We start from the raw sequence: 26,741 nt of genomic DNA, 5'->3' as shown, positions 1-26,741 counted from the left end.
CTCTCACTCCCTAAACGTCCAGGAGCGACGCTTGGTCAGGGTCCCGTGGCGTGCAGTTGGGACGCGTCGAGGCTCCTTCAGCTTCATAAACGGACGCAAAGAGCTTTCAACTGATTGCAATGTATTCCCATCGGCCGCGGTATTTGACGCTCAGGGAAGCACCGCATCGGTCCATGTCGGCGGCATTTAAAGGCAATGTGAGCGTCCATTCCCATTGGATAACAGAGGATTTTACACCCGGAAGTAACTATTCTCCTTACTGTCGATTGATTTTACAGTGATATCTGCACTACTCATCAACTCAAAAACACCAGATTATCCTTGTTAATTACACAACATTGATTGGTTACAATTGTGTGCAATGCTTTTGTGTTTTTCCCCTTTGATTCGGAGAAACAAATATTTTTCGGAGTTTAGGATGGCAGAAGACACTACACTACCCAGAATCCTCAGCTATAATTTGGGACTACACCATGTGCTTTGTTTGACAAACCCCGTGATTAGTTCTCAAGCTCTGTGATTGGATGTTGGAGTGGCAGTGCGCAAAGTTTACACCGCGTCAAACAGCACTTTGAAATGGAATGAAACCCATCGACGCACACTATCCAAATCAAGACTTTTACGTGTCCTACTACCCCCCCCCCCCCTATGTCACAGGCTCCTCCAACAGTGCAACACAATAAAACAGATACACAGAAAAAATTGTGCAAGTAAATACAAAAAGAAAAATAGTAAAATAGTAAAAAGTAAAATAGTGCAATAAGAGTCTATATACAAGTGATTGGAATATGATATATTAGACAAATAATTTCTAAGTAGCAGCCAGATGAATGTTATGGATGTTGTTTCAAAGTTCAGGTGTTTAATAGTCTTCTGGCCTGTGGGATGAAGCTGTCCCTGAGTCTGGTGGTTTTAGTCCGGATGCTGCGGTACCGCCTGCCAGACGGCAGCAGACAGAACAGTTTGTGGCTGGGGTGATGGGGTCTTTTATAATCCTGAGGGCTTTCTTTAAGGTTAACCTGGTATTTTTACTACATTCATTTTAGTTACTTTACAGATTTGGATTAATGATGTGAAATATAAACAACCCTTAAATCAGACTTTAGTTACACCTGAGTAAAATTCAGTGAAGGTGATTGTCAAGTGCAAACAATCAGGCGAGATATTTGATAGTTGGTGCTTGAGAAGACAAAAAATGTATCTGCAGATCCCTATAAAGCATATTCATTACTCGTTATTCTCTAATTGTTCATCAAAAACTGTATATAATGGCTATTTTGCACATCCCTTTCAAAATGTCAAGATTTTCAAAGGTTTATTGAAATATCATATACACAACTACGGTGTAGTTATGCAATGATGACAAACTTGGATCATACTGTAGGTTCCTCAACAAGAGATCTATCAATATGTGTGTACCTCCACCATTAAACTGTCATATTCTGCACATTTCTTATTCTATCTACATACATCTTATAAGAGTATAATAAATATGTATAATATCGGTTAAAATAAGTCCTTCAACATAGTTAACATTGCAGGAAAGTTGATTGTCAAGTCCCAAAACAAACCATGCAATATATTAAACGTTAAGTACTTTGTCAGGCTTAATATAGATACCCCCAAAGCTTTTTGCTTACATGTATTTAAAAGAAGACCTTAACCTAAAGTATTATTTAATGTTTAAATAAAGCCTAATTAGTTTGTCTGTTTTGCACATCCTCCTATTAATATCTTTGTACATCCGGCACTAAACTGTTTTATTCTAGATACCATTTACAGTATCTTCTTGATATTTTCTATTCTATATTTCTATCATTGACCTTCTACTTTCCTCCTATTTTGTATATACTCTTAATATTTAAATGTTTTCATAAAATATAACACATTCAAAAGTGCTTTACAAAAATGAAAGACATTAAGAAAAAGGCATTTTAAACAGTCATTAAAAAGCAACACAATCTACCTGCATTGCAATTACTCTAAACGTCTAATAACGTGCTTTAACCAGTAGGTGGTTTGGGTTAAAAACATAGACTGTATATATAAATGGACGTAGGGTCCGTGACGTCACCCATAGGATTCTGCAGAGTTGCCGAGAAGCCCTTAGTAGGCGGAGTCGGCCACTAACGGCTCGACAGTGGCGTCAGAGTTCCACTCCCACCTGCTCCAGCCTGCTCCAAATAAGGGCAAAGAGGCGGAGCCGAGGCGGGACCTGCTGCCACCGGGCTGGAAGTTCCAGAGCTAGCTGAAGCTACCAAGCTAAGCTAACATGCTCCCTATCTGCACACTGCCGTCGCATTTCATGTTTCTAAGGTATACATGAGACTATTCAGCAAAACTATAAATAATAATCTAAGTTGAGTTTTTAGCATAATACTTCAGAATTTTAAAATCCCTTAACGTTTGTATGCAATTGTGCTAAATTCAACACTGGAATCAAGCAAATATTAATATGTTTGCATGACATTAGTTATTTATATTTTGCCATCACTTAATTATACGTTTAATACATTTAAGTTAAGCTAAGGTACATGTGATGATAGCTAGTTAGTGCTCTTACCTGTGATGCCTCCTCCAAACAGCATTATAACCAGACTGTATCATTAAAACTACAAGTACCAGTTCTAGATCCTTGACTTTAGACAAACAATTCAAAAGACAAAATGTATTTAAAGACCAATCTTTATTTGAAGGTGCCTCTTAACCTGAGATATTAGTTATACAGTAATAGTATTGACAATCTAAAAAAACTGAGCAACTCAACAGTCAACTTTATATTTCTTATTGTCTAAAGCATTTATTATTTTCATTTTTCCCCTCTCATATTCAGTGTGGATGGATTGAGACAGTGTGGTGTCCAGAGAGCTGCAGAGACTTCAGAGAGAAACCTCCGTGTGATGGACGTCCTGTCTGTTGGTTTGGCCGGAGAGGACTGAGGGTCTTTCCTCAGCGAGGAGGACCAGGCCTGATGGAGGAGCCCATGCATAGCTGATACCACCTGATCAGGCCTAGTCTGTCACTTTATTTGACTAAATGTGTTTACTTATACATTTAATAGGTTTACACCTTCTGTCCATATGTGCTTTTTATTTAAAACATGTTTGATTAACTTTTGGTTCACATTTCAATAAATTGAATTTGTATTTGCACTCCTTTTGTCCATTATTCTTACTGAAAATGTTAGATTACACATTCACATCCGACTGAAGATTGGCCCCATTTATTTGCGTTGCAAACTCTGCGGTACAAGGTACATGTTGTGAAGCTCATGAAGTGAGGCAAATAGAAATAATCAGCTGATGGAGTATAGATGTGGAAATAGGTGCATTCGATCAGCTGACTGTGTTTTCACAATAAAAATAGTTTCTTAGTGAAAGTCCTGTACTGGTCTTAACATCTCATAACATCAGCTTTTAATTTTCCTATTGGATGTTTTTCTTGACCCTCGGAGAAAGAGGAGATGCTGAGTCGTGTCTTTCAGGCATGTCCTTTCCTAACAAAAATTACAGGAAACATAAAACATATTATTGCAGAACAAGTGTGTTATTTATGAAAGAGGTGTGTTTGTGTTTAGGGGCTGTAGATATAATTATTTTGTAATTGTAATGTTTTTTTTTTATTTCAACAGTGAGCTACAAAGACAATCAGATTATGAATGAACAGTATGAAATTCATCAACATTGAAATACATTTTATTATCAAAATAATATTTAACTGTTATTAAAACAAGCTTGCTCTGTTGTCTCACTGAAAGAATAACTTTTACCACGTTTTTACAGACAATATTGAGAGATAAATAGCAGTTGTCACTATGCGTTAAATATCTTTGCCTTCAATACATTACATTAGAAAGCTGACAGTCATATTGCTTGTTAACATCTAAATGTAACCCTTTGCATGGAAAAAACCCTCAACTTCACTGATGTGTAGATGATCTAGTATTTAGTATTGTTTAATGGAATGTATAGCAGTGTATTAAAGTCAATACTTCATTTATTTAAACCAATATCTTTCTTGATTCTTTGTACAGTATGAAAAAAGAGTATTTGTACCTGTGCTGAAGTTCACTGCTGTGAGGAGTCCAGTTCTGTCTCTCACTCTCTGGTCCAGCCTGTCTGCATCACCTGGACACTTTAAACAAACAGATATATATGTAAAGAACCATGTGTACAAACAATATAACTTATTATCTTCTGTTGAACATGTTGGATTGTGTATTGGCCGAGTCAGGGTCCTTTTTATTTTACTGTAACTTTGGAAGTTGTGTTACCACTGTTTATTTGATACCAATTTAGTAATGCAATTAATAAAAACAACAAGGTTTGGATTCGTTCTTCAGATGACTGTGATGTTAACGTGTAAGCTCAATAATGAACTCCAGCTCAACCAACCATATTGTAATATCTTAGTAATCATCTTGAAATATGACATTAATAATTGTAATATACACACATCTTATTGTGAGGTTGATTTCACATACACTACTTCGACGTTAGCTTGTCTACATACTTGAGCATAGCCAATTTAAATTAACCTTAGCGATGCATACAGTTCCTACCTACATAATAAAATATCTCTCTAAGTTACAAGGATGACCTTATTTTATCAACCTCAAACAGAAGCCGTTTGTTCTACAGTATTATCTCACTTAACGCTTAACACTTGTCTATTTCGTTTTAACCTTTATATATACAGTCTATGGTTTTAAGTTAACTTGGAGGCTAAGATTAGCATCGTTAGCACCGATGTAGCTACCACTCACTTACACGCTAACCCAAGCCTTAACATTCATTACGTAGCTGATTGAAATCATAAACACATAAATAAAGTACTCGAATTTCACTTACCGCAAAACGGCATTCATGCACCGTCTGTTTTAACCGCAGAGCGAGTCACAATAGTCCGATATATAAGCATGAAGAACAAACAAACACGGCCGGGGTCAAGTTGTGTTCCCTGGATGAACTGAGCAGGCAGAGTCCCTGTAGCTTCACGGAGGGAGACGGAGCAGCTAGCAGAGAGACAAGAAGCTAACAGCAGCAGTCACTTGACAGAGCTGTCACTCAATGTGACCACGCCCTAATTTATGCAAAAACTTTAAGACCTAATATAAATAAAAGGGTCATGTTAGAAACAATTCACTCACAGATTCATAATCATGAAGGTGGAATCTAACTATATACATAATAATATTTATTGCATCCAGGGCTAGAAAGGTTTTTTTTTTTGCTGTGAAATTGGGCATTTTAACATGGGGGTCTATGGAAATTGCTCCTTTCTGCAGTCATCGCCTATCGGCCAATATATGAACTGCAGTTTGTGGCACTTCCGTATTGGCGTCCCGGCTCTTCCCCAGAGTTTGCCGCTTGGTTAAAAAGCTGTCAAGTTTACAGTGTTAAACCGTTTACGACGGATATATTTTGTTATTGTTTTGATATTTGTAACACAAAAGCGATGGAAAAAACCCACAGCAACACAGAAAAGATGGTCTTAACATGACCCAGCGGTCTAGTAGTTAATAAAAAACAATAATATCAAAACGAAATATTACTACTAACTTTATTGTGAAATTAAAACAGAACGGTAAAAGAATAGTTTCCAGTCTATTCTGAAGCCCGATCTCTGTAGATAAATAAAGAACTACAACAGATGTGTAATATTTAATGCAGCCGAACCATTTATTACAATGCATTCATGTGATTACTTTCAAAGAGTAAAGCAAGCACTGCTGAATAAAGTATGATTTTATCTTTTACGAAACGTTTTTTTTCATATGGAATGCAGTTGGAGGTCAACCAATCACAGAGCTTGAGAACTAATCACAGGGTTTGTCAAACAAAGCACATGGTGTAGTCCTAAACGATAGCTGAGGATTCTGGGTAGTGTAGTGTCTTCTGTCATCCTAAACTCCGAAAAAATATTTGTTTCTCCGAATCGAAGGGGAAAAACACAAAAGCATTGCACACAATTTAAACCAATCAATGTTGTGTAATTAACAAGGATAATTTGGTGTTTTTGAGTTGATGAGTAGTGCAGATATCACTGTAAAATCAATCGACAGTAAGGAGAATAGTTACTTCCGGGTGTAAAATCCTCCGTTATCCAATGGGAATGGACGCTCACATTGCCTTTAAACAGCCGCCGACATGGACCGATGCGGTGCTTCCATGAGCGTCAAATACCGCCGCCGATGGGAATACATTGCAATCAGTTGAAAGCTCTTTGCGTCCGTTTATGAAGCTGAAGGAGCCTCGGCGCGTCCCAACTGCACGCCACGGGACCCTGACCAAGCGTCGCTCCTGGACGTTTAGGGAGTGAGAGTGTGTTGGAATTACAGTTAAAGTACAGTGCAGTGTGAGATACACACATCTGAACAAACTCCCCTTTGGAAAATTATAATCTGACCCCATGGTACCTTTTAGTTTTCGCCGAAACTATTCCTCTTTTTTATTTTTAAATGCACATAGTTAAGTTTACCTTGTCTTTCTAGGACTTTTTTGGTATCCTCCGTGAACCAGGGTCTTGAAACCAAAACTAATTCCTGTACCCCATTATACCTTTTTAGTTTTCGCCAAAACTATTCCTCTTTTCTTTAAATGCACATTAGTTAAGTTTAAGTTGTCTTTTCTAGGACTTTTTTGGTGTCCTCCGCGAACCAGGCAGACTTTAACTACCTTTGGGGGGACTCAACACAAGGCAATTCAAAGTGCTTTACAAAAATGAAAGAAATTAAGAAAATGGCATTAAAAAGCAAAGATAAAGGTTACAGTGCAGTGTGAGATTAATATATCAATTAAAAGCAGCGGCAAAAAGAAAAGTCTTCAGCCTGGATTTAAAAGTAGTAAGAGTTGCAGCGGACCTGCATGTTTCTGGTAGTTTGTTCCAGATATTTGGAGCATAATAACTGCACGCTGCTTCTCCATGTTTAGTTCTGACTCTGGGGACAGAAAGCTGACCAGTCCCTGATGACCTGAGAGTTCTGGATGGTTCATAATTTAGCATTAGGTCAGAAATGTATTTTGGGCCTAAACCATTCAAAGCTTTGAATGGTCTATAACCAGACTGTATCATTCAAACTATAAGTAACAGTTCTAGCTACTTGACTTTAGATAAAAACAATTCAAAAGACAAAATCAACACAATTTATTGAAAGACCAATCTTTATTTTACGGTGCCTCTCCTTTTTTTAAATGATTAAACCCTCAGATGTGAGAAATTAGTAATACAGTGGTAGCATTGTCAATCTAAAAAACTGAGCAACTCAACAGTTAACTTTATATTTCTTATTGTCCAAAGCATCTATTACACTATTTTTTCCCCTCTCATATTCACAGTATGGATGATTAGAGACTTTGGGGGAAACCTCAGCTTTATGAATGTCCTGTCTGTTGGTTTGGCCGGAGAGAACCGAGGGTCTTCCCCTGCAAGGAGGACCAGGCCTGAGGAAGGAGGAACTGCACCAGCTGCACCTACAGAACTTAGCCCATGCTGGGCATAGCTGTTACCACCTGCACAGGCCTAGCCTGTCACTTTATTTGACAAAATGTGTTTACTTAATCAATTAACAGATTAACATTTGGTGTGACTTTAATTTATGTATATTATTTCGTTTTTATTAAAAAAACAATTGTGATGGTTACGCTTGATAACTTTTAGTTCACAATTCAATAAATTGTATTTGTATTTGCACTCCTTTTGTCCGTTATTCTTACTGAAAATGTTAAATTACACATTCACATCTGACTGAAGATTGGCACCATTTATTTGTGACGTTGCAAACTCTGCGGTACAAGGCACAACATTACATTACATGTCATTTGTTAGATGTTTTTATCCAAAGCGACTTACATACATTCAGTACTGTGGGCAATCCCCACAGGAGCAATTTGGGGTGAAGTGTCTTACCCAGGGACACAACGACATGCTGACTGCAGTGGGACTCAAACTTGCTATCTCCTGATTCGAAGTCCAGCACACTATCCACTGAGCTACAGCCTCCCTTCACAAGTGTTGTGAAGCTCATAAAGTGAGGCAAATGCATTTGATCAGCTGACTTTTTCTTTTGCCAAACTTTATAGGCCTGACAATAATCACACTGAGGTGCAACGTAAAACACAAAACAACATAAAAATTAAGTTCCTGTTAGACTACAAAAATATTCAGTGTGCAGGTCTTTGTGTTACAATATAAGTGTCTCTTAGTGAATGTCATGTACTGCTCTTAAATCTCATAACATCAGCTTTTCCTTTCCCTCTTGGATGTTCTTCTGGACCCTCGGAGAAAGAGAAAATGGTGAAGCAGTCCTCTTCTCTCAGGCATGTCCTTTCCTAACAGAAATATTAAAAAACATATTATTGTAGAGCAAGTGTGTTATTTAAGAAAGAGGTGTGTTTGTTTGTTCAGGGGCTATAAATATAATGATTTTTTATTTGAATGTGTTTTTTAAATTCAACAGTGTACTACAAAGATAATCAGGTTATGAATAAACCATTTTAAATTCATCAACATTGAAATAAATGCATTATTAAAATAATATTGAACTGTTATCAAAACTTAGTGCAACTGTAGAAGCTTGCTATTTTCGGTTGTCTCACTGAAATAATCACTTTTAACATGTTTTTTACAGTCAATATGCAGAGACAAAGGGTCGCAGTTCTCACTACAGTATGTTAAATAATATTTTCCTTAAATACATTGAAATGTGAAAGTTGAACAAAAAAGTTATGTTGCTTGGCAAAATGTAAATGTAACCTTTTGCTAAGAAAGTACACTCAACATCACTGATGTGTAGGTGATCTAGTATTTAGTAATGTTTAATGGCATGTATATCAGTGTATTAGAGTCATTACTTTATTTTTTAAAACCAATAACTTTATGCATTCTTTGTAAATTATGAAAAAGGTATATGTACCTTGGAATCCGTGCTGAAGTTCTCTGCTGTTAGGAGTCCAGATCTGTCTCTCCTCCTCTGGTCCAGCCTGTCTGGATCACCTTAAGGAAACTTTGAACAAACAGATGTAAAGTTACATGTGTGGGTTACAGACTTCTTGACATGCAAACAACTTTTTATCTTCTTTTAAAAACAGGTCATAATCTTATTGTTATACTTAAGAAATTGCTGGATATCACAGTCCTTATACTGTATCTTATCAGTTTGATTGAGTATTATTGTGTAGGTCCTTTTTATTTTACTGTTACTTTGGATGTGTTTTTCATGAGTCAGTCAAATTAGAAAATTTGTTTTCATATGCCATATTCATATGTATCACACACGTAAGGGTAAGACACAAACCTATTTAACAAATGCAATGCAATGGATAAGCTTAATTTTCACTGAAGCACACATAACGTCATATCTAATATTTAAACAAATCATTTCCTTGTCACTAAAGCATTGACTACGCTATTCATCGTCCTTAAATGCAGGCATTAAGTTACATGTTCCGTTCTACAGCCACAATAAGGCTGTTTCTCAAGTGTGATGATAATAAAATGAAAAGAGGCATTGGTAATAATATTAAAAACAACAATGTTTGGGTTCGTTCGTCAGATAGGCGGTTAGCTGCAATAAATAACTCCAGTTCAACAAACCATATTACAATATCTAAGGGAGCGTTATTTCTGGACCATCTTGAAATGTGACGTTGCATTGGGCTTCACGGCACTGCCCCGGAGTTCCGCTTGGCTCTTTTTTCTTTATTTTAAAAGATTTTTTTTTTGGGCCAGATTAGCCTTTATTGGAGATGACAGTGTTGAAATGGGGGAGATAGAGGGGATGACTTGCGTACATGGTCCCAGGCCGGATTCGAACCTGGGTCCTCCGCATGGGAACTAAGTCCCTATACAGGACATGGACCGCCAGCTCTACCAGGTGAGCTATATGGCGGCCCTCGGCTCTGATAGGCCAGGGGCCTATACTACGAAGCAGGATTTTCGTTTAGCAAGCTAACTTCCTGGATTTCCGGTCCTACGACGCTGGTTCACTTCTTAGCGGGCTAGATAACTTATTCTAACGGCTAGCCTCCGGAGCAGGATAGGTTCCAGGATAAAAGCACTGCCTGCTGACCAATCAGAGCTCAGTGTGCGGAGTTTAAAGCGATCAATTCATATGACAGGAGAAAGGAAATACAGTTTAAACTGCTGTTGCAGGAAAGACAGCCGGCCAAAATCACCGACTGTGTGAACGTGAAAATGAATAGAATATCACCTCCCATCTTCAGAGCAATCTGACTATTAGCCTATAACTATTATACTATTATTATACTATTATGTTAAGAAAGCTTAATTAAATATCTGCCACAACATAAGTAACCGGATCAAAGTAACATTACGTAGCCTACAGTCCGCGGCACTGTGAGTGCAGACGTCGATGTGTCCCATTATCATTCATATCACATCATAATGTATCATATATTTCCTTATCTGAGTCAGCTTCTTGAGCCGTATCTGGCCGTGCAACACTCACAGTGTCACATACTGTATGCAGAAGTATTATTTTAAGCAACACATTAAGTTGAGGAAACACTCGAGTCAAATGTAATTAAAGTCAGATCCACTCGTGTCTTAGACGGGGCAGCAGTGATATCATAAACCTGTTAATGTACGCATTCAAACACTTTTTCTTTTACCAGCTGTATTCACCTTGCAGGTGCAGCTATGTGGCTTTTATCCTGGATAAAGTGTTTAAGTCATGGATGTTTAAAGTTTAACTTCTTCATATTTGACTAATATTATAGTTGACTTTTCATTCAGGAAGTATGACGCTGCACTGTCAGAACGCTTCTCCATGTTTGTGATTGGTCGATCGCTCCAGATACCACCCATTTTATGTGAACGCGCACCTAACTAGATAGGACACGGCTGGCTTGAGCGATCGAGTTGATAGCCAGCGTCGTAGGACAGTTTAGCGAGAGCGGGTTTGTTTTGGATTAAGTCAACCGGATAACTCAAAACATATCCAGGATATGTTGAACTAGATTCGTAGTATACCCCCCAGAAGTCGGTTCGATTGCATTCAGGCTCGATTGCTTATCCTGTCTGGGTAGCCCGGATGATGCTGCATCGACATCTTTGACGTCGAATTTTATGTTATTAATTTTTTTAACTTGAATCTTTGGGATCTGAATTTGACCATTCAATTTTTTTTAACTTGAATTGTTACATTTTTATTTCACATAGGTAAATTCGGAGTAACAAAAATCAGATACATGATTTTCAAAGTAATTATTTTCAATGCTATAAATTTGGTGTCTGATAAAATTCAAATAGAGAGGCGAAGTCCTGCCCATCTACTTCTGACCCATGGGACCTTATTTCGGAAAAATTATGTATTGAAGTCAATGGGGAGAGAAAACGTATCTTTCGATCCCGTTTGAATTACATATATGGGTGGCGTGTGGAGCAGTGGATAGAGCCTTGGTGTTGGGATCAGGGGGTCACAGGTTCAAACATGTCGTTGTGTCCCTGGGCAAGACACTTCACCCCAATTTGCTCCTGTGGGGGTTGTCCACAGTATTGAGTATGTAAGTCGCTTTGGATAAAAGCGTCTAACAAGTAACATGTAATGTAATATATGATGTTTGTCAATCTCAAAACATAATTTCCATGTAAAAAAAGTCAGTTTTGAAATATAATAAGACTATGAAAAATACGCAACTAGAAAGACTACAAATCCCAGAGTCGCGTAAGTGATGTCATAATTGTTTTTCTCCACTAAATATAAGAGATATCTAAGATGAGATAACTTTAACAAGATGCCTGTGTGCTACTGTAAGTACCAGGTTGTAATCATAACAGCAATGGGTCTTGCTCGTTCTTTCGCTTCCCGTCTGATGAAAGGACCTGGAGTGGCTTGATCAAGTTAGCTACATAGCTAGTAGCGAGCACGTTAGTTAGCATTACAGCCTTAGCCTTGTAATTTGTATTAACCTTAACATGAAGTAACATTAAGTAACCCAAAATGTTAAACAGTAAGAGTAGTAGTCATATTTCATGAACCCTTTGAAGAGTATCCGCGGTAATCCGCGGAGCTGTTACGTTACGTCCGCGGAGCCGTTATGTTTGGACCAATCCGCGGACTTCCTCACACACACACACACTCGGCTGGACGTTGCGAGGCTCGCTGCTGCGTGGAGCGGGACACTGTGAGCTGGCTCACTGGTATGGGGTCGGCGAGACAGCGAGACACCGCGGAACTCAGCCTGGGCACACACACAAATTCCCAGCCAGGCTGCGGGTGTGTGTGCCCAGGCTGAGTTTCGCGGTGTCTCGCTGTCTCGCAGACGGCCACTGGGCTCACAGGGAGGGAGGGGGGGGGTTAGGACAGAGAGTGAATACACATACTATACAGAGATGCTGTATGGGAAACCAATGTGATTTTGGAAAATTGCACAATATAAATCTATTCTAGTATACCTCAACAATGGAATTATGATCAGTAGAAATGGCCATGACATGGGACCTTTAATATTATTATATAACGTACATAAAGCATACAGTCTTTTTAATTAGTAAAACATTTAAACAAAAACAAAAAAAAACTGATCAGAAAAACTCTGGTTTATTTGATGAATATTAAAAACTCTTATTGGCAGGTTGTGGGTAGCGCTTGCATGCCATTGATAGATATAATTTAAAGAACTGGACATACATTTTTTTATAAAATAATCCACCATCATTTATTTATTTGATTAACGTAAAGGTTGGTCAATTTGTTTCTTATTCAGGTAATTTAATATTACCATTGATTGTTTATACTAGTGTATTGCAACAGAAGAGATGATTTAAGTGATTTATAATGGTTTTGATAAATGTTGCAGCAATGCAAGCTCATTTGTTAACATCCAAAAAATGTTTATTTTGTCATTGTTTTTTGTCTTTACAGCGGGCAGTGTGATGCATAACTTTGGTAAGACATACATCTGAATTGGACATAACAGATTACAATATTGATTAATTAATAATATGATGTATTTTAATGAATAACATACATTTTGTCTTAAGAGTATATCTACTGATTATTTGCAGACTAATATGTTATTTACTGAATAAAATGTTGTTGTTTACTGTATATTAAAAACTGACAAAGCAGGAAACTGAAAACGTATCTACAAAGCAAGAATATTTCAAATTAAAGTGGACCTATCATGCTATATTTGAATAATATAGTGTAGGACCATACCTATATAAGGCATATTTATACTTTTTTTTTTTCAAAATACCAAACAGATCATGCATTTTAGCCATGCCTCATTTTGCTCAATTTGACAATTTCTAGCTCTGTTTTTGCAAGGGCTGATTCTGTGAGAACAGCACCATCTACTGGCCTGGCATATGTACTACAGCGTCTCCAGCGCTTTCGAACGGCAATGGCCGTGGCTGTCTCCTCCTGATTGGTGGAGTTGGCCCAATAGCCGTAGCGCCACCGTCCTGACGTCAGGACAGTGTTCAAATCTGGATCAGTTTTTATCAGATCCGTTGCAGCCCCTTTTTTAGAGATTTGGGTATGGAGGAAAATAGAGAGGGTTGTGTTTTCTGACACTTGGTGAGTTCCCTGGAACACCGGGGACACATATTCATGTTTAAAAGACGTACAAAAGTACATTTTGCATGATAGGTCCCCTTTAAGTTTACAAATGTTTTTGAGAATTTATGTTATCATCTTTTTCTTTTTAGGAGCACGACAAGCTTCACCAGGTAATTTGGACTAATTAATAATATACTGTACTTCATACACTTTTGCATAAATAAGCTTTAGAAAAGGAATAATCACATCCAAAAAATGAACACGAAACAGATGCTAATCTTGACAATATTTTAAAACAATTAGTGTCCTTTTTCAAAGTAAACTAACAACTGAATATTTCCTTCACTTTATCATATCTTTCTTCTTGACAGGACCCCCATGAATAACATACATTTTGTCTTAAGAGTAAATCTTCTGATTATTTGCAGACTAATATGTTGTTTACTGAATAAAATGTTGTTGTTTACTGTATATTGAAAACTGACAAAGCAGGAAACTGAAAACGTATCTACAAAGCAAGAATATTTCAAATTAAGTTTACAAATGTTTTTGAGAATTGATGTTATCATATTTTTCTTTTTAGGAGCACGACAAGGTTTACCAGGTAATTTGGACCAATTAATAATATACTGCACACTTTCGCATTCTAAATAAGCTTTAGAAAAAAAGAAATCACGACCAAAAAATGAACAAGAAACAGATGCTAAAGTAAACTAACAACTGAATATTTACTTCACTTTATCATTTCTTTCTTTTTGACAGGACCCCCGGCATGTAAGATACAATTTCACCTTTTCATTCTAACACTATTAATTATTAATCAATACAATTATGAAAAGATGACATAACTTGAATACAGCATACATTTTTTAACACGACGAAATGTTTTTTTTTCATTATGTTAAAAATGTGAAGAAGCACTCTAGTTCCTTTGATGTCAAGAACTGAGGGTGGAGGAGGATGCATGCTTTAGTATTTCAAAGATCAGCTGTATGGTAGTTTGCATCATAACTTCATTTGTTTCATCTTGTATTTTTTCACAGCATACGAGTCATGTAAGAACTAGTTTGCACTGTTCTGACATGAATTATTATTAATATAATTATATACAGTTTACATAAATGAACAGCTATATTGTCATTTTTATCATAACTTTTTCTTTATCATCTTTTTTAACAGATGGCTATGGTGGGATGGACTGTAAGAAAGCATTTGAACTACTCTGACCTGATTTGATTTCAATGTTAATATTATTATATAACGTACATAGAGCATACATTCTTTTTAATTAGTAAAGAAATGTAAACTAAAACTAAAAAAACTGATCAGAAAAACTCTGGTTTCTTTGATGAATATTAAAAACCCTGTGGGATGTACATGCTTGAGTATTTCAAAGTAAATTAACAGCTGTTTTGTAATTTGTGAAATAACTTTATCTTTATCATTTGTTCCTTTTAAACAGATGGACGAGGTAAGATATAAACATATGCATTTTTCTGACATGACACTATTACCTTATAATAGTAGAAACAATAGTTCATGTTTGTTAAAACAAAAACTGAAGGTGGAGGGAGATGCATGCTTGACTTTTTCAAAGTGAATTAACAGCTGTTTTGAATTTGTATAACAACTTCATAATCTTTTCCTTTATAACAGTATCATCAAAAAAAAGAAAAGGTAAGATTTAAATGCACATGTGCACTGCTCTGACATGATAGATCATTATTTCCTTATAATTATTATAAGTATCAACCACTGTCGTTGTACAACATGAATCAATTCTCAATCATGATTATTCCTTTAACATTTTGCTAAAAAACGAACTAGAAACCCTAGTTCATTTTTTGTATTACAAAAACTAAAGGTGGAAGGGGGTCTATTTCAAAGTTAATCAATATCTGTGTTGAATTTGTATAATTACTATTTTTATTATCTTTTTATTTTTAACAGGCTTTGCTCCGGGAGGTAAGATATAAGTACACATCTGCACTTTTCTGACATGATAGATCATTATTTCCTCATAATTGTTGTAATTATAAACAGCTGTCATAGTATAACATGCATCAATTCTCATTCATGATTATTTCTTTAACATTATGTTTAAAACCTAACTAGAAACAGATCTAACACATTTGGTTAAACACAATCACAGTCATACTTCATGAATGAATAGTAAACTATCATGTTAGACAAATACGAAGAAGTTAAACTTTAAACATCCATGACTTTAACACTTAATCCAGGATAAAAGCAGCATAGTTGCACCTGCAAGGTGCAGGAAGAACAGCTGGTAACAAATGTACGTAATGTTACTTTGATCCTGTAAGCTTTCTTAATAACGCTAATGTAATAATAGTCAGATTGCTCTGAAGATGGGAGGTGATATTCTATTTATTGATTTATTGGTGATGTTTGCCAGACCTTTTTCCTGCATACATTAGTTAAAACTGTATTTATTTTATCCTGTAATATGACTTGATAGCTTTAAACTCCCCACACTGAGCTCTGATTGGTCAGCAGGCGGTGCTTTCACTGAGTTGATCTCTTATCTGGAACAAAACCTGCTCCGGAGCAGGTTAGGTGTTCAGCATAAGTCACCATGTAGATCTACCCCGCTAAGAAGTGAACCAGCGTCGTAGGACCGGAAACCCAGAGTTAACCCTGAACTTACCTCGCTAACCGAAAATCCTGCTTTGTAGTACAGGCCACTGGTCACATTACTTGTGTTTGAAAGCTGTATGAATTTGTTGTTATTGTTAGTGAGTGAGTGTGTGTGTGTGTGTGTGTGTGTGTGTGTGTGTGTGTGTGTGTGTGTGTGTATGTGTGTGTGTGTGTGCGTGCGTGCGTGCGTGCGCATTATGTGTTAGATTAAGCCAAGTGAACTGGAATTGTGTAATGTAATTATGTATAACTGACTTTGTTTAAATGTAATTTACAGTTGTTTTTGCCAGCATAGCACCTACTCAAGTTCATGCCACCATTGTGCCGGGAAAAGATAAAAGTTGAGTTTCTCATCGATGTTATTTATAATAATTTATATAAATACCAAATAGTAAAGATAATTTGGTTTACACTGGAATGTTTCAATATGTGTGACTCTAAAAGCAAAATAAGTGCTAAAAGTCAGAGCTTCACAGCCACAGCTGTATTTACCTTCTCTCAAAAGTGTACTGATCACAACCACATGCCATATTTGGACAATCATTATGAATTAGTTTATAATTCAGGGCATCCTATTTACTCTCATGACAAATGTTTCCTTCAACTGTGTGACTGTCCTTATCCTTTATTATTCTTTAGTTCCTGTTTCCCATCGGTTTTTGCTAAAAGCTGAGAATCAGTCACTTCCACTCTGCTTTGATGTCACTGGAGACGTTCGCCTTAAACTACTTCACCATCCCACCAGTGGTCAGTAAAGCTCCTCTCTGTGCCTTCACTATTTCACTTACATATCTTTAAAAGCCTAATCGTAAACCTCTATTAGTTTGCTTTTTTTCTCCCTACGTATAAAAGAAAACACTTATTTCTTTCTCCTCCTTTTGTGTGTATAGTGTAACCCATGATCACCCTTAGTTTGCAGTGGTTGGAAGTAACAAAGGCCATTCACTCAAGTGGGCCTACTGTAGTTATTTAGAATTTAATTAAAAGTACTCTTACTAACTTCAGATGGAAATATTGCAGTTTTGACTTTGTCTACGTTTAATGGAGAGTTACTTCATTTAAATATAAATGTCTCACAACATCTGTTGTTCCCTAGAGGGAGTACCACTGGCTGCAGTACAGTGTATATTACATTTGATACTTAAAGTCAAGTCAATTTAGCAGTGGTGGAAAGTAACTAAGTACATTGACTCAAGTACTTAGTTGCATGTTTAAGGTACATGTACTTTACTTGAGTATTTTCATTTGATGTTACTTTATACTTTTTTCCCACATTTTGGCAGCATATATTGTACCTCACTACTTTGATATGACAACATGAATTACTGGTTACTTTTGCAGGTTCATATTATCAATACAAAAATGAAATCAACACATACATTAGGATATGCTATAATGTATGAGGATACTTAAAGCAGTTTAGTATACAAAGGTTATAATTGTTAACTCATCCTTAACCAGCTGCAAAATTAAAATGATATACACATTAATGCATCACTAATTATAATCCGGGAAAATAGTATACTGTATTATTTTGAAAATATCCGCTTTAGATAATGAGTACTTTTAGATCTGGTACAAAGATATATTTTGCTGCTAATAATTTAGTACTTTTGCTTAGGTAACATTTTGAATGCAGGAGGTTAACCTGTAACAGAGTATTTTTACACTGCAGTATTTTTACTTTTACTTTAGTCCAAGATCTGACTACTTGTGTCGGAGTGTATTATTGAGTATTGTATTGTACTGGTACTTATACTTAATTGAAAGATATTTGTACAGCAAGGATAACAGTGTGATATTGAGTTGAGTTAAATTGTTTCTCTTTTGTATCAGAGCTGTCTGTACACGGCGAGCTACATTCAGTAACGAATGGAGGCTTCAGAAGGATTGTCATCCAGCTCAATGCTGACCTGTATGTTGATGTTGAACTCAATAAAATCACCGTGAGAGAGGGATCGAGAATAACACACCACACTGGACAGGATCCCATCACAGCTGGAAGGTGACTCTACGTAGTAATGGCAGGATCTTGCCATCTTGTTTTTCATATTTGGCCTTAGATCATCTCAGAGCAACAGCAGGATCAAATTCACCCCAGACGCCCTAGTGCTACTGATGTTCTTGTCTAACTCTCTGCAAAAATGTTTTTCTAGTTGGACAATTATTAGGCGGGACAAGGAAATCGATGTTGCTGGTGGGGACACACACTTGGTCATCTTAATTCAGGGAAAGGACGCTCAATCATTCCTCTGGCCCGTTTTAAGACAGCAGTCATCGGACAGCGCTGAAGGAATTTTAGGTGGGTAAAAATTATGAAATGTTTTGTATGATTACATATCAGTTCAACAAAACATCACAATATCAATATTTGCACCCAACTGTGATGATTGGTGGATAAATAATTAATTAAAAGATGCAAACATTTGCTGCATTTGCTGCATTTCCTTGAAGGCCAGCTTTCTTTCTTTGTTGTTTGCGCTCTGTGTCCAGCTCTGAATCCAGTTTATGAGGAGGTGCCACAAATTCCCTTCACAAAACTTAGGATCAAAGACCAGGAGATTGACGTTACCAGGTATGTTTTAGTTTGTTTTTAATAAAAAGCTGTTCTATCTATCTATCTATCTATCTATCTATCTATCTATCTATCTATCTATCTATCTATCTATCTATCTATCTATCTATCTATCTATCTATCTATCTATCTATCTATCTATCTATATAAGAAGTATATGACTATTTCTGTCTTTGCTTTCCAGGGCCAATGCTGCTGACTACAGTATTTCCCCCCCCCTGACACTGGACTGCTGGCTCCTGTCGGCCGACTCTGCCCTGCAGAGACGCCTGGAGGCCTTCATAGTTTGAAAGGAAAATTATTCAAACACAAACAGATTCATCATTGAAAAATATTTTCTAGCTGTAACTAACATAATCAAATAAATATAATCCAAGATCATTGGTTGTTTTGTGTGAACTTAATTAGAGGATATTTACCTGAAGGATTTATCAGATGGTGTCAATGTTTTGACTCATATTTTAATATTAAAACTTATTTCTTAAAACATTTAAATCAGGAAGATAGTGACATCTCCTCCAGCACAACAGCCCTCAATTCATCTTCCAAAGTGGTATGCCTTTATAATTTTAGGATTCAAACATTACCATCATGTCATTAAAAAACAACTACTTTGCTAACACTTTCTTGTCCATGTCAATTATAAATGATAAAGATACATGTTTTTGTTAAAAAAGAAACCATGCTTTTTAATCTGCTTACGGTGCTGGTTAATTATCGTTATACTGTAAGCAGTCATGAGCATGAATCTGTCACGGCTGGAGGGCAAGGTAGACAGGACCCAAATGCAGAAGGTTGGTTGAAAATCATAAAATCCTTTAATTGCGGAACAAGGCCAGGCAACAAAGTAAAATAAGGCAAGGCAAAACATTAAATCCCTCAGAATAAAATCATTCCAACGACTTCAAGACTTTTTCAGAAAAAACTGAACTTAAAGTGGACCTATTATGCTATATTTGAATAATATAGTGTAGGACCATACCTATATAAGGCATATTTATACTTTTTTTTTTTCAAAATACCAAACAGATCATGCATTTTAGCCATGCCTCATTTTGCTCAATTTGAAAAATGTTAGCTCTGTTTTTGCAAGGGTTGATTCTGTGAGCAACAGCACCCTCTAGAGGCCTGGCATATGTACTACAGTGTCTCCAGCGCTTTCGAACGGCAATGCCGTGGTTGTCTCCTCCTGATTTGTGGAGTTGGCCCAATAGCCGTAGCGCCACCGTCCTGACGTCAGGACAGTGTTCAAATCTGTATCAGTTTTTATCAGATCCGTTGCAGTCCCTTTTTTAGAGATTTGGGTATGGAGGAAAATAGAGAGGGTTGTGTTTTCTGACACTTGGTGAGTTCCCTGGAACACCGGGGACACATATTCATGTATAAAAGACGTACAAAAGTGCATTTTGCATGATTGGTCCCCTTTAAATTCACACAAGACTAATCCCACGAACAAGACACAGATGGGGAGGGAAGAGAAAACACAGGGGCACAAGGTGAACACATTCGGGTAATCAAGCAGGAGGGAACACAGAGACAGGAAGCAACTCGGGCGGACGGCCCAGGGGCAAAGCAGAGGCCAAGAAGGGGGACTCGGGCGGACGGCCCGAGGGCAACGCAGAGGTCGAGCAGGGGTGAAGCCACGGCGAGTAAAGTCAGGGGGCCGGAGCGCCAGGGGCGACAAAGGCCGCGGCGACAAAGGCTGCGGCGACGGGAGGACGGGCAGGACAGAGGCGGGACAGCTCCGGAGGATGGGCAGGACGGAGGCGGTACAGCTCTGGAGGACGGGCAGGAGGGCGGTGTAGGCCGCGCTGGGACCCCTCCGGAGTCAGCTGGATTGCCGGAGGAGGAGTACTGGGATCGGGAGCACTGGGATCGGGAGCACTGGGAGCACTGGGAGCAGGAGACGGTGGGACCCCGGACGGGACAGGAACCGGTGTCGGCGGGACCCCCAACAGAACAAGGGCTGGTCTTGGCAGGACCCTCGGCAGAAGAGGTGTCGGCGGGACCCCCAACGGGACAGGACATGGTGTTGGCGGGACTAGAATAGATTTATATTGTGCAATCATCCAAACTCACATTGGTTTCTCATACAGCATCTCTGTAAACTATGTGTATTCACTGAATTTCACTCTCTGCCTTTAACGGCTCGTTGTAGCTCCAATAGCTCCAGCCCCCACCCTCCCTGTGAGCACAGTGTGCTCTGATTGGTCGGGACGTTGTGAATCGCGCTGAGCTCCGTGGAGGTGTTGTTTCCTTGTTTAGGATACACAGCCAAACACAGCCAAACTCATCCTGAGCACACACAAACTCACAGCCAGATTAAAAACAATAAGTGGCTTGATATTGATAAGGGAATGCTCTGGTTTTTGGACAAAATTAACATGGGATCACTCCCGTCACCGGACGTACTTCGTCTCACTGGAATAGTAACGGTCATAGTGAATATAAAATCGTCCCCATGTATCCGGCCAATGACGGGAGAGTTTTGAAAGAGACAAAACACTGTTCCATACATTTAAAAACACTTAAATAATTAAACAATGTTTACCTGCCAACAAGCAGCAGTGTGCTGTCATTTCAAACATGTTACCCCACTGTTTAACACACTTTTACCTGTGTTTTGAAGACTCTTTCCTGGGTCAATGTGTCCTCTTTCTCCCCCCCTGGGTGTGTGTGAGACAAGTGAAGTGAGTCAGCCTGCCAACAAGCAGCAGTGTGCTGTCATTTCAAACATGTTACCCCACTGTTTAACACAGTTTTACCTGTGTTTTGAAGACTCTTTCCTGGGTCAATGTGTCCTCTTTCTCCCCCCCTGGGTGTGTGTGAGACAAGTGAAGTGAGTCAGCCTGCCAACAAGCAGCAGTGTGCTGTCATTTCAAACATGTTACCCCACTGTTTAACACACTTTTACCTGTGTTTTGAAGACTCTTTCCTGGGTCATTGTGTGCTCCAATGTGTCCTCTTTCACCCCCCTGGGTGTGTGTGAGACAAGTCAAGTGAGTCAGCCTGCCAACAAGCAGCAGTGTGCTGTCATTTCAAACATGTTACCCCACTGTTTAACACAGTTTTACCTGTGTTTTGAAGACTCTTTCCTGGGTCATTGTGTGCTCCAATGTGTCCTCTTTCACCCCCCTGGGTGTGTGTGAGACAAGTGAAGTGAGTCAGCCTGCCAACAAGCAGCAGTGTGCTGTCATTTCAAACATGTTACCCCACTGTTTAACACACTTTTACCTGTGTTTTGAAGACTCTTTCCTGGGTCATTGTGTGCTCTTTCACCCCCCCTGGGTGTGTGTGAGACAAGTGAAGTGAGTCAGCCTGCCAACAAGCAGCAGTGTGCTGTCATTTCAAACATGTTACCCCACTGTTTAACACACTTTTACCTGTGTTTTGAAGACTCTTTCCTGGGTCATTGTGTGCTCTTTCACCCCCCCTGGGTGTGTGTGAGACAAGTCAAGTGAGTCAGCCTGCCAACAAGCAGCAGTGTGCTGTCATTTCAAACATGTTACCCCACTGTTTAACACAGTTTTACCTGTGTTTTGAAGACTCTTTCCTGGGTCATTGTGTGCTCCAATGTGTCCTCTTTCTCCCCCCCTGGGTGTGTGTGAGACAAGTCAAGTGAGTCAGCCTGCCAACAAGCAGCAGTGTGCTGTCATTTCAAACATGTTACCCCACTGTTTAACACACTTTTACCTGTGTTTTGAAGACTCTTTCCTGGGTCAATGTGTCCTCTTTCTCCCCCCCTGGGTGTGTGTGAGACAAGTCAAGTGAGTCAGCCTGCCAACAAGCAGCAGTGTGCTGTCATTTCAAACATGTTACCCCACTGTTTAACACACTTTTACCTGTGTTTTGAAGACTCTTTCCTGGGTCAACGTGTGCTCACCAGGGGCACGAGAATACCCTCCACAGAAGGGGTCGTGGTTCCGTGAAGAAGGCCGAATTTGGGTGCTCATAGGCAGCCTGCTGCAGAGTCATTTTCAGGCTCCTCTCCACAATTGTCCCCCTAAAATGATTTAAAATCATTATTTTTGCATTTAAATGCATTTATTCTATCATTTATATGGTTCCCCAACACAATGCACATAGTCTGGAGCTCACTGGGGTCCTGCATATAATTTAATCAGGCGTTTTAACACTTTTTCCCATGAAAATGATTTTTAATCACTATCATGGGGCTATGAAAATAAAATTCCGGGTAATGCAGAGCACAAGTGCACCTTTTACTATTTAAATGTATTTGTATTATATATATTTAGGCTAGAAAGGTGACCTCTCTGGGTGATTTAGTCAGTTTATGGAGCTTAGCCCACAAATCCTGGATGATCCAGGCCGAATTTGGGTGCTCATAGGCGGCCTGCCAGGCGCCCCCACCCGTGGAAAGCAAAAAAAATTGAATAAAACGCTTAATTATAACTTAAAATAATCAAAAATGAAGTTTTGAAAAATTGTCAAAAAAATGACAGAGTGCCAACGGGAGAAGGGGCCAGACTATTGGCGCTTCGGGCCGATTTTTCCCCTTCTCCGATGGTTGGTACAACGGAGAAGGGGAAAAAGTCCCTGGGCTTCATTTCCACTTCTCTGTCAAAAAGATTCATCCATACTTTTCAAACTACCGTCTGCACGAAATCGGAAACCCAGTTTTTGGGTGCACTCAGAAAAATAACGGCTGTTGCAAATCATGGAAGAATGTATCCGCTCACCAAGCACTTTGAGTGGGCCTAATTTTGTGGCGCAAGGACCCCCCAGCCTGGTTCTCTCAATACTTAAAGTTTGACATGGAGGAATGCGAGGGCACTTTGCAGGTGACTCTACCCGATTATGAGACACTATTTTGGGGCGTATTTTTTACATTTCTCTGGTTCTCCAAATAGTTTAAGTTCGACATTTTGAGCCATGGAGGAATGCGAGGGCACTTTGCAGGTGACTCTACCCGATTTTGAGGCACTATTTTGGGGCGTATTTTTTACATTTCTCTGGTTCTCCAAATAGTTTAAGTTCGACATTTTGAGCCATGGAGGAATGCGAGGGCACTTTGCAGGTGACTCTACCCGATTTTGAGGCACTATTTTGGGGTATAATTTTTACATTTTGACCCCTTTGCCCGGTTATCACCAAAGTTGAGTTGGATGATTTCGACCATGGAAGAATGTCAGGGGAGTCCGCGGGGGACTCCTGCGGGGTCATGAGGCACTATTTTGGGGTACAATTTTTACATTTTGACCCCTTTTCCCGGTTCTCACCAAAGTTGAGTTGGATGATTTCGACCATGGAGGAATGTCAGGGGAGTCCGCGGGGGACTCCTGCGGGGTCATGAGGCACTATTTTCGGACACTTTTTTCCCATTTTCCCCCCTTTTGCCTGGTTCTTTTTATTTTTATTTTTTTTTCCTGTTTTGGCCCGTTTGACCCGGTTCCTTCTGCCGGGGGCACTGCCCGGTCCCGGGTGCCCCCCCCAGGGCTCGCGTACAGCCGTTTTACCCCCCACATTGACGGATTTTGACCCCTTTGCCCGGTTCTCACCAAAGTTGAGTGTGATGATTGCTGAGTCATGATGCACTATTTTGGGGTACATTTCCCCCATTATCAACACGGACTAGAGATGTCTCGGAGATGGCTCGGAGCCCACACCCTGGTTCTATGTAACCCTGGAGGAATGTCACATGAGTCGACAGGGGACTGCTGCTGGCTAATGAAGGACTATTTTGGGGTACATTTCCCCCATTATCAACACGGACTAGAGATGTCTCGGAGATGGCTTGGAGCCCACACCCTGGTTCTATGTAACCCTGGAGGAATGTCACATGAGTCGACAGGGGACTGCTGCTGGCTAATGAAGGACTATTTTGGGGTACATTTCCCCCATTATCAACACGGACTAGAGATGTCTCGGAGATGGCTCGGAGCCCACACCCTGGTTCTATGTAACCCTGGAGGAATGTCACATGAGTCGACAGGGGACTGCTGCTGGCTAATGAAGGACTATTTTGGGGTACATTTCCCCCATTATCAACACGGACTAGAGATGTCTCGGAGATGGCTCGGAGCCCACACCCTGGTTCTATGTAACCCTGGAGGAATGTCACATGAGTCGACAGGGGACTGCTGCTGGCTAATGAAGGACTATTTTGGGGTACATTTCCCCCATTATCAACACGGACTAGAGATGTCTCGGAGATGGCTCGGAGCCCACACCCTGGTTCTATGTAACCCTGTAGGAATGTCACATGAGTCGACAGGGGACTGCTGCTGGCTAATGAAGCACTATTTCCGGGTACTTTTTTTTCATTTTCACCCAAATTTCCCTGGATGAAATATTTTTTAGTTTTTTTAGTTTTTAGCCCAGTTTTGGCCACAGCGTTGCCTGGAGGATAGGACCGAGATATGACAGACTCTCTGGCCGCCTCACAAGTCACTATTGTCGGACACTTTCTTTGCTTTACCCCGGTTCTATCACTCTTTCCTCCTTTGACCATACAACCCGTTTCCTGCTGGGGTGGTGCCTGGTTCCGGGGTACCCCAAACCCTCTCATGGTCGGGGCACCATGTATTGATGCATCGGACCCAATGTTGCCATCACCAGCCCCGCGTTGGTGCGGAAGTGGGACCATCTGACCCGGTGGTAACCCAATACTTCCCTTCATCCATGCACCATGAATTGATGCATCGGACCCAGTGTCGCAACCACCGCTCACGCTAACGCATATAAACGGAGAACTATAACATAATTTTGATCAAATTCATTATGTGTGTTTCAGGAAGGATGTCATCTGAATGCCCGGTGTGCAGACTCTTCTATCTGGCATTGAACAAACACCTTAAGCACAAGCATGCAGTGCGGAACTTGGAGGAGAGGGGAATCCTCCTGAAAATAGCCAGTGGAAGGATAAATGTTCGGACCAAACCCTGTCCCATCGCTGGGTGTTCGTACGCTGGGAAGAGACTGGACCGTCATGTAAAACATGACCACCCTGAGTTGTCCCGACATGAGGCACATCAGGTCATGGCAAGGCTGAAGCATAGTGTGGCACTGCAGTTGCTCCATGACCTCCGTGAGACTAACCCCATCATTGGAATGGCTACATCATTGGATATAGACAATGAGGAGGAATACCCCGGGCACCCTCCACCCTTCTCCCCACATACCGAGTGTGACAACGAGGACTGCAGGCAGGTGATGCTGGAAAATGTGGCATTGAGGGCTCAGAAGGATGCCCTCAATGATGAGGTGAAGACCCTGCGCTCCAGGCTGAAAAAGGAGCTAAAACCCAGGAAGCAGAGTGCTGCTGTTCTTGAGGAAGAGGACGAATGTATACGATTTAAGGGCCTGGCAATCCCAAATACCTCCGGCATAAACACAGTAGCCTCAGGCAGCAATACCCCTGTGAAGAGCCCGGTGAAGACTGTCATGCAGTCCCCAGTAACCTCCGGTAGCGAGACCCCTGTGAGGAGCCCGGTGAAGACTGTCATGCTTGCAGTAGCCTCCGGTGGGAAGAGACCGGTCAAGAACCCTGTGAAGAGCCCAGTGAAGACTGTCATGCTTGCAGTAGCCTCCGGTGGAAAGAGACCGGTCAAGAACCCTGTGAAGAGCCCAGTGAAGACTGTCATATTACCAGTTTCCTCCGGTAGCGAGACCCCTGAGAAGAGCCCGGTGAAGACTGTCATGTTTGCAGTAGCCTCCGGTAGCGAGACCCCTGTGAAGACCCCGGTGAAGACTGTCATGTTTGCAGTAGCCTCCGGTAGCGAGACCCCTGTGAAGACCCCGGTGGAAACTGTCATGTTTGCAGTAGCCTCCGGTAGCGAGACCCCTGTGAAGACCCCGGTGGAAACTGTCATGTTTGCAGTAGCCTCCGGTAGCGAGACCCCTGTGAAGACCCCGGTGGAAACTGTCATGTTTGCAGTAGCCTCCGGTAGCGAGACCCCTGTGAAGACCCCGGTGGAAACTGTCATGTTTGCAGTAGCCTCCGGTAGCGAGACCCCT

General features: G+C 40.0%; 1 protein-coding gene across 10 annotated transcripts in view; it reads left to right on the top strand.

Annotated features, from left to right (window-relative positions):
- The window catches only part of LOC117489434 (inter-alpha-trypsin inhibitor heavy chain H3-like), an 83,475-nt gene extending 64,316 nt beyond the window's left edge, over positions 1-19,159 (top strand). For 3 of the 10 annotated variants that reach the window (XM_034138706.1, XM_034138705.1, XM_034138703.1), the window contains 14 exons: positions 12,887-12,910; positions 13,678-13,698; positions 14,112-14,132; positions 14,291-14,302; positions 14,708-14,728; positions 14,991-14,999; positions 15,185-15,205; positions 15,479-15,493; positions 16,467-16,529; positions 16,829-16,936; positions 18,026-18,194; positions 18,346-18,491; positions 18,644-18,764; positions 18,949-19,159. In XM_034138706.1, the coding sequence (XP_033994597.1) occupies positions 12,887-12,910; positions 13,678-13,698; positions 14,112-14,132; positions 14,291-14,302; positions 14,708-14,728; positions 14,991-14,999; positions 15,185-15,205; positions 15,479-15,493; positions 16,467-16,529; positions 16,829-16,936; positions 18,026-18,194; positions 18,346-18,491; positions 18,644-18,764; positions 18,949-19,054 (857 nt within the window). In that variant the 3' untranslated portion in view covers positions 19,055-19,159. Of the gene's footprint in view, positions 1-8,287; positions 8,319-8,629; positions 8,668-12,886; positions 12,911-13,677; positions 13,699-14,111; positions 14,133-14,290; positions 14,303-14,707; positions 14,729-14,990; positions 15,000-15,184; positions 15,206-15,478; positions 15,494-16,466; positions 16,530-16,828; positions 16,937-18,025; positions 18,195-18,345; positions 18,492-18,643; positions 18,765-18,948 lie in introns of all 10 variants that reach the window. The other 7 variants (XM_034138700.1, XM_034138697.1, XM_034138699.1 and 4 more) reach the window with 6 other exon arrangements.
- Positions 19,160-26,741: the final 7,582 nt, after the last annotated feature.

The sequence above is a fragment of the Trematomus bernacchii genome, unplaced genomic scaffold (assembly GCF_902827165.1).
Source record: "Trematomus bernacchii unplaced genomic scaffold, fTreBer1.1, whole genome shotgun sequence".
Classification (NCBI taxonomy): Eukaryota; Metazoa; Chordata; class Actinopteri; order Perciformes; family Nototheniidae; genus Trematomus; species Trematomus bernacchii.
Note: the sequence above shows the minus strand (reverse complement) of the source record. Positions and strands in the feature narration are given on the sequence as shown.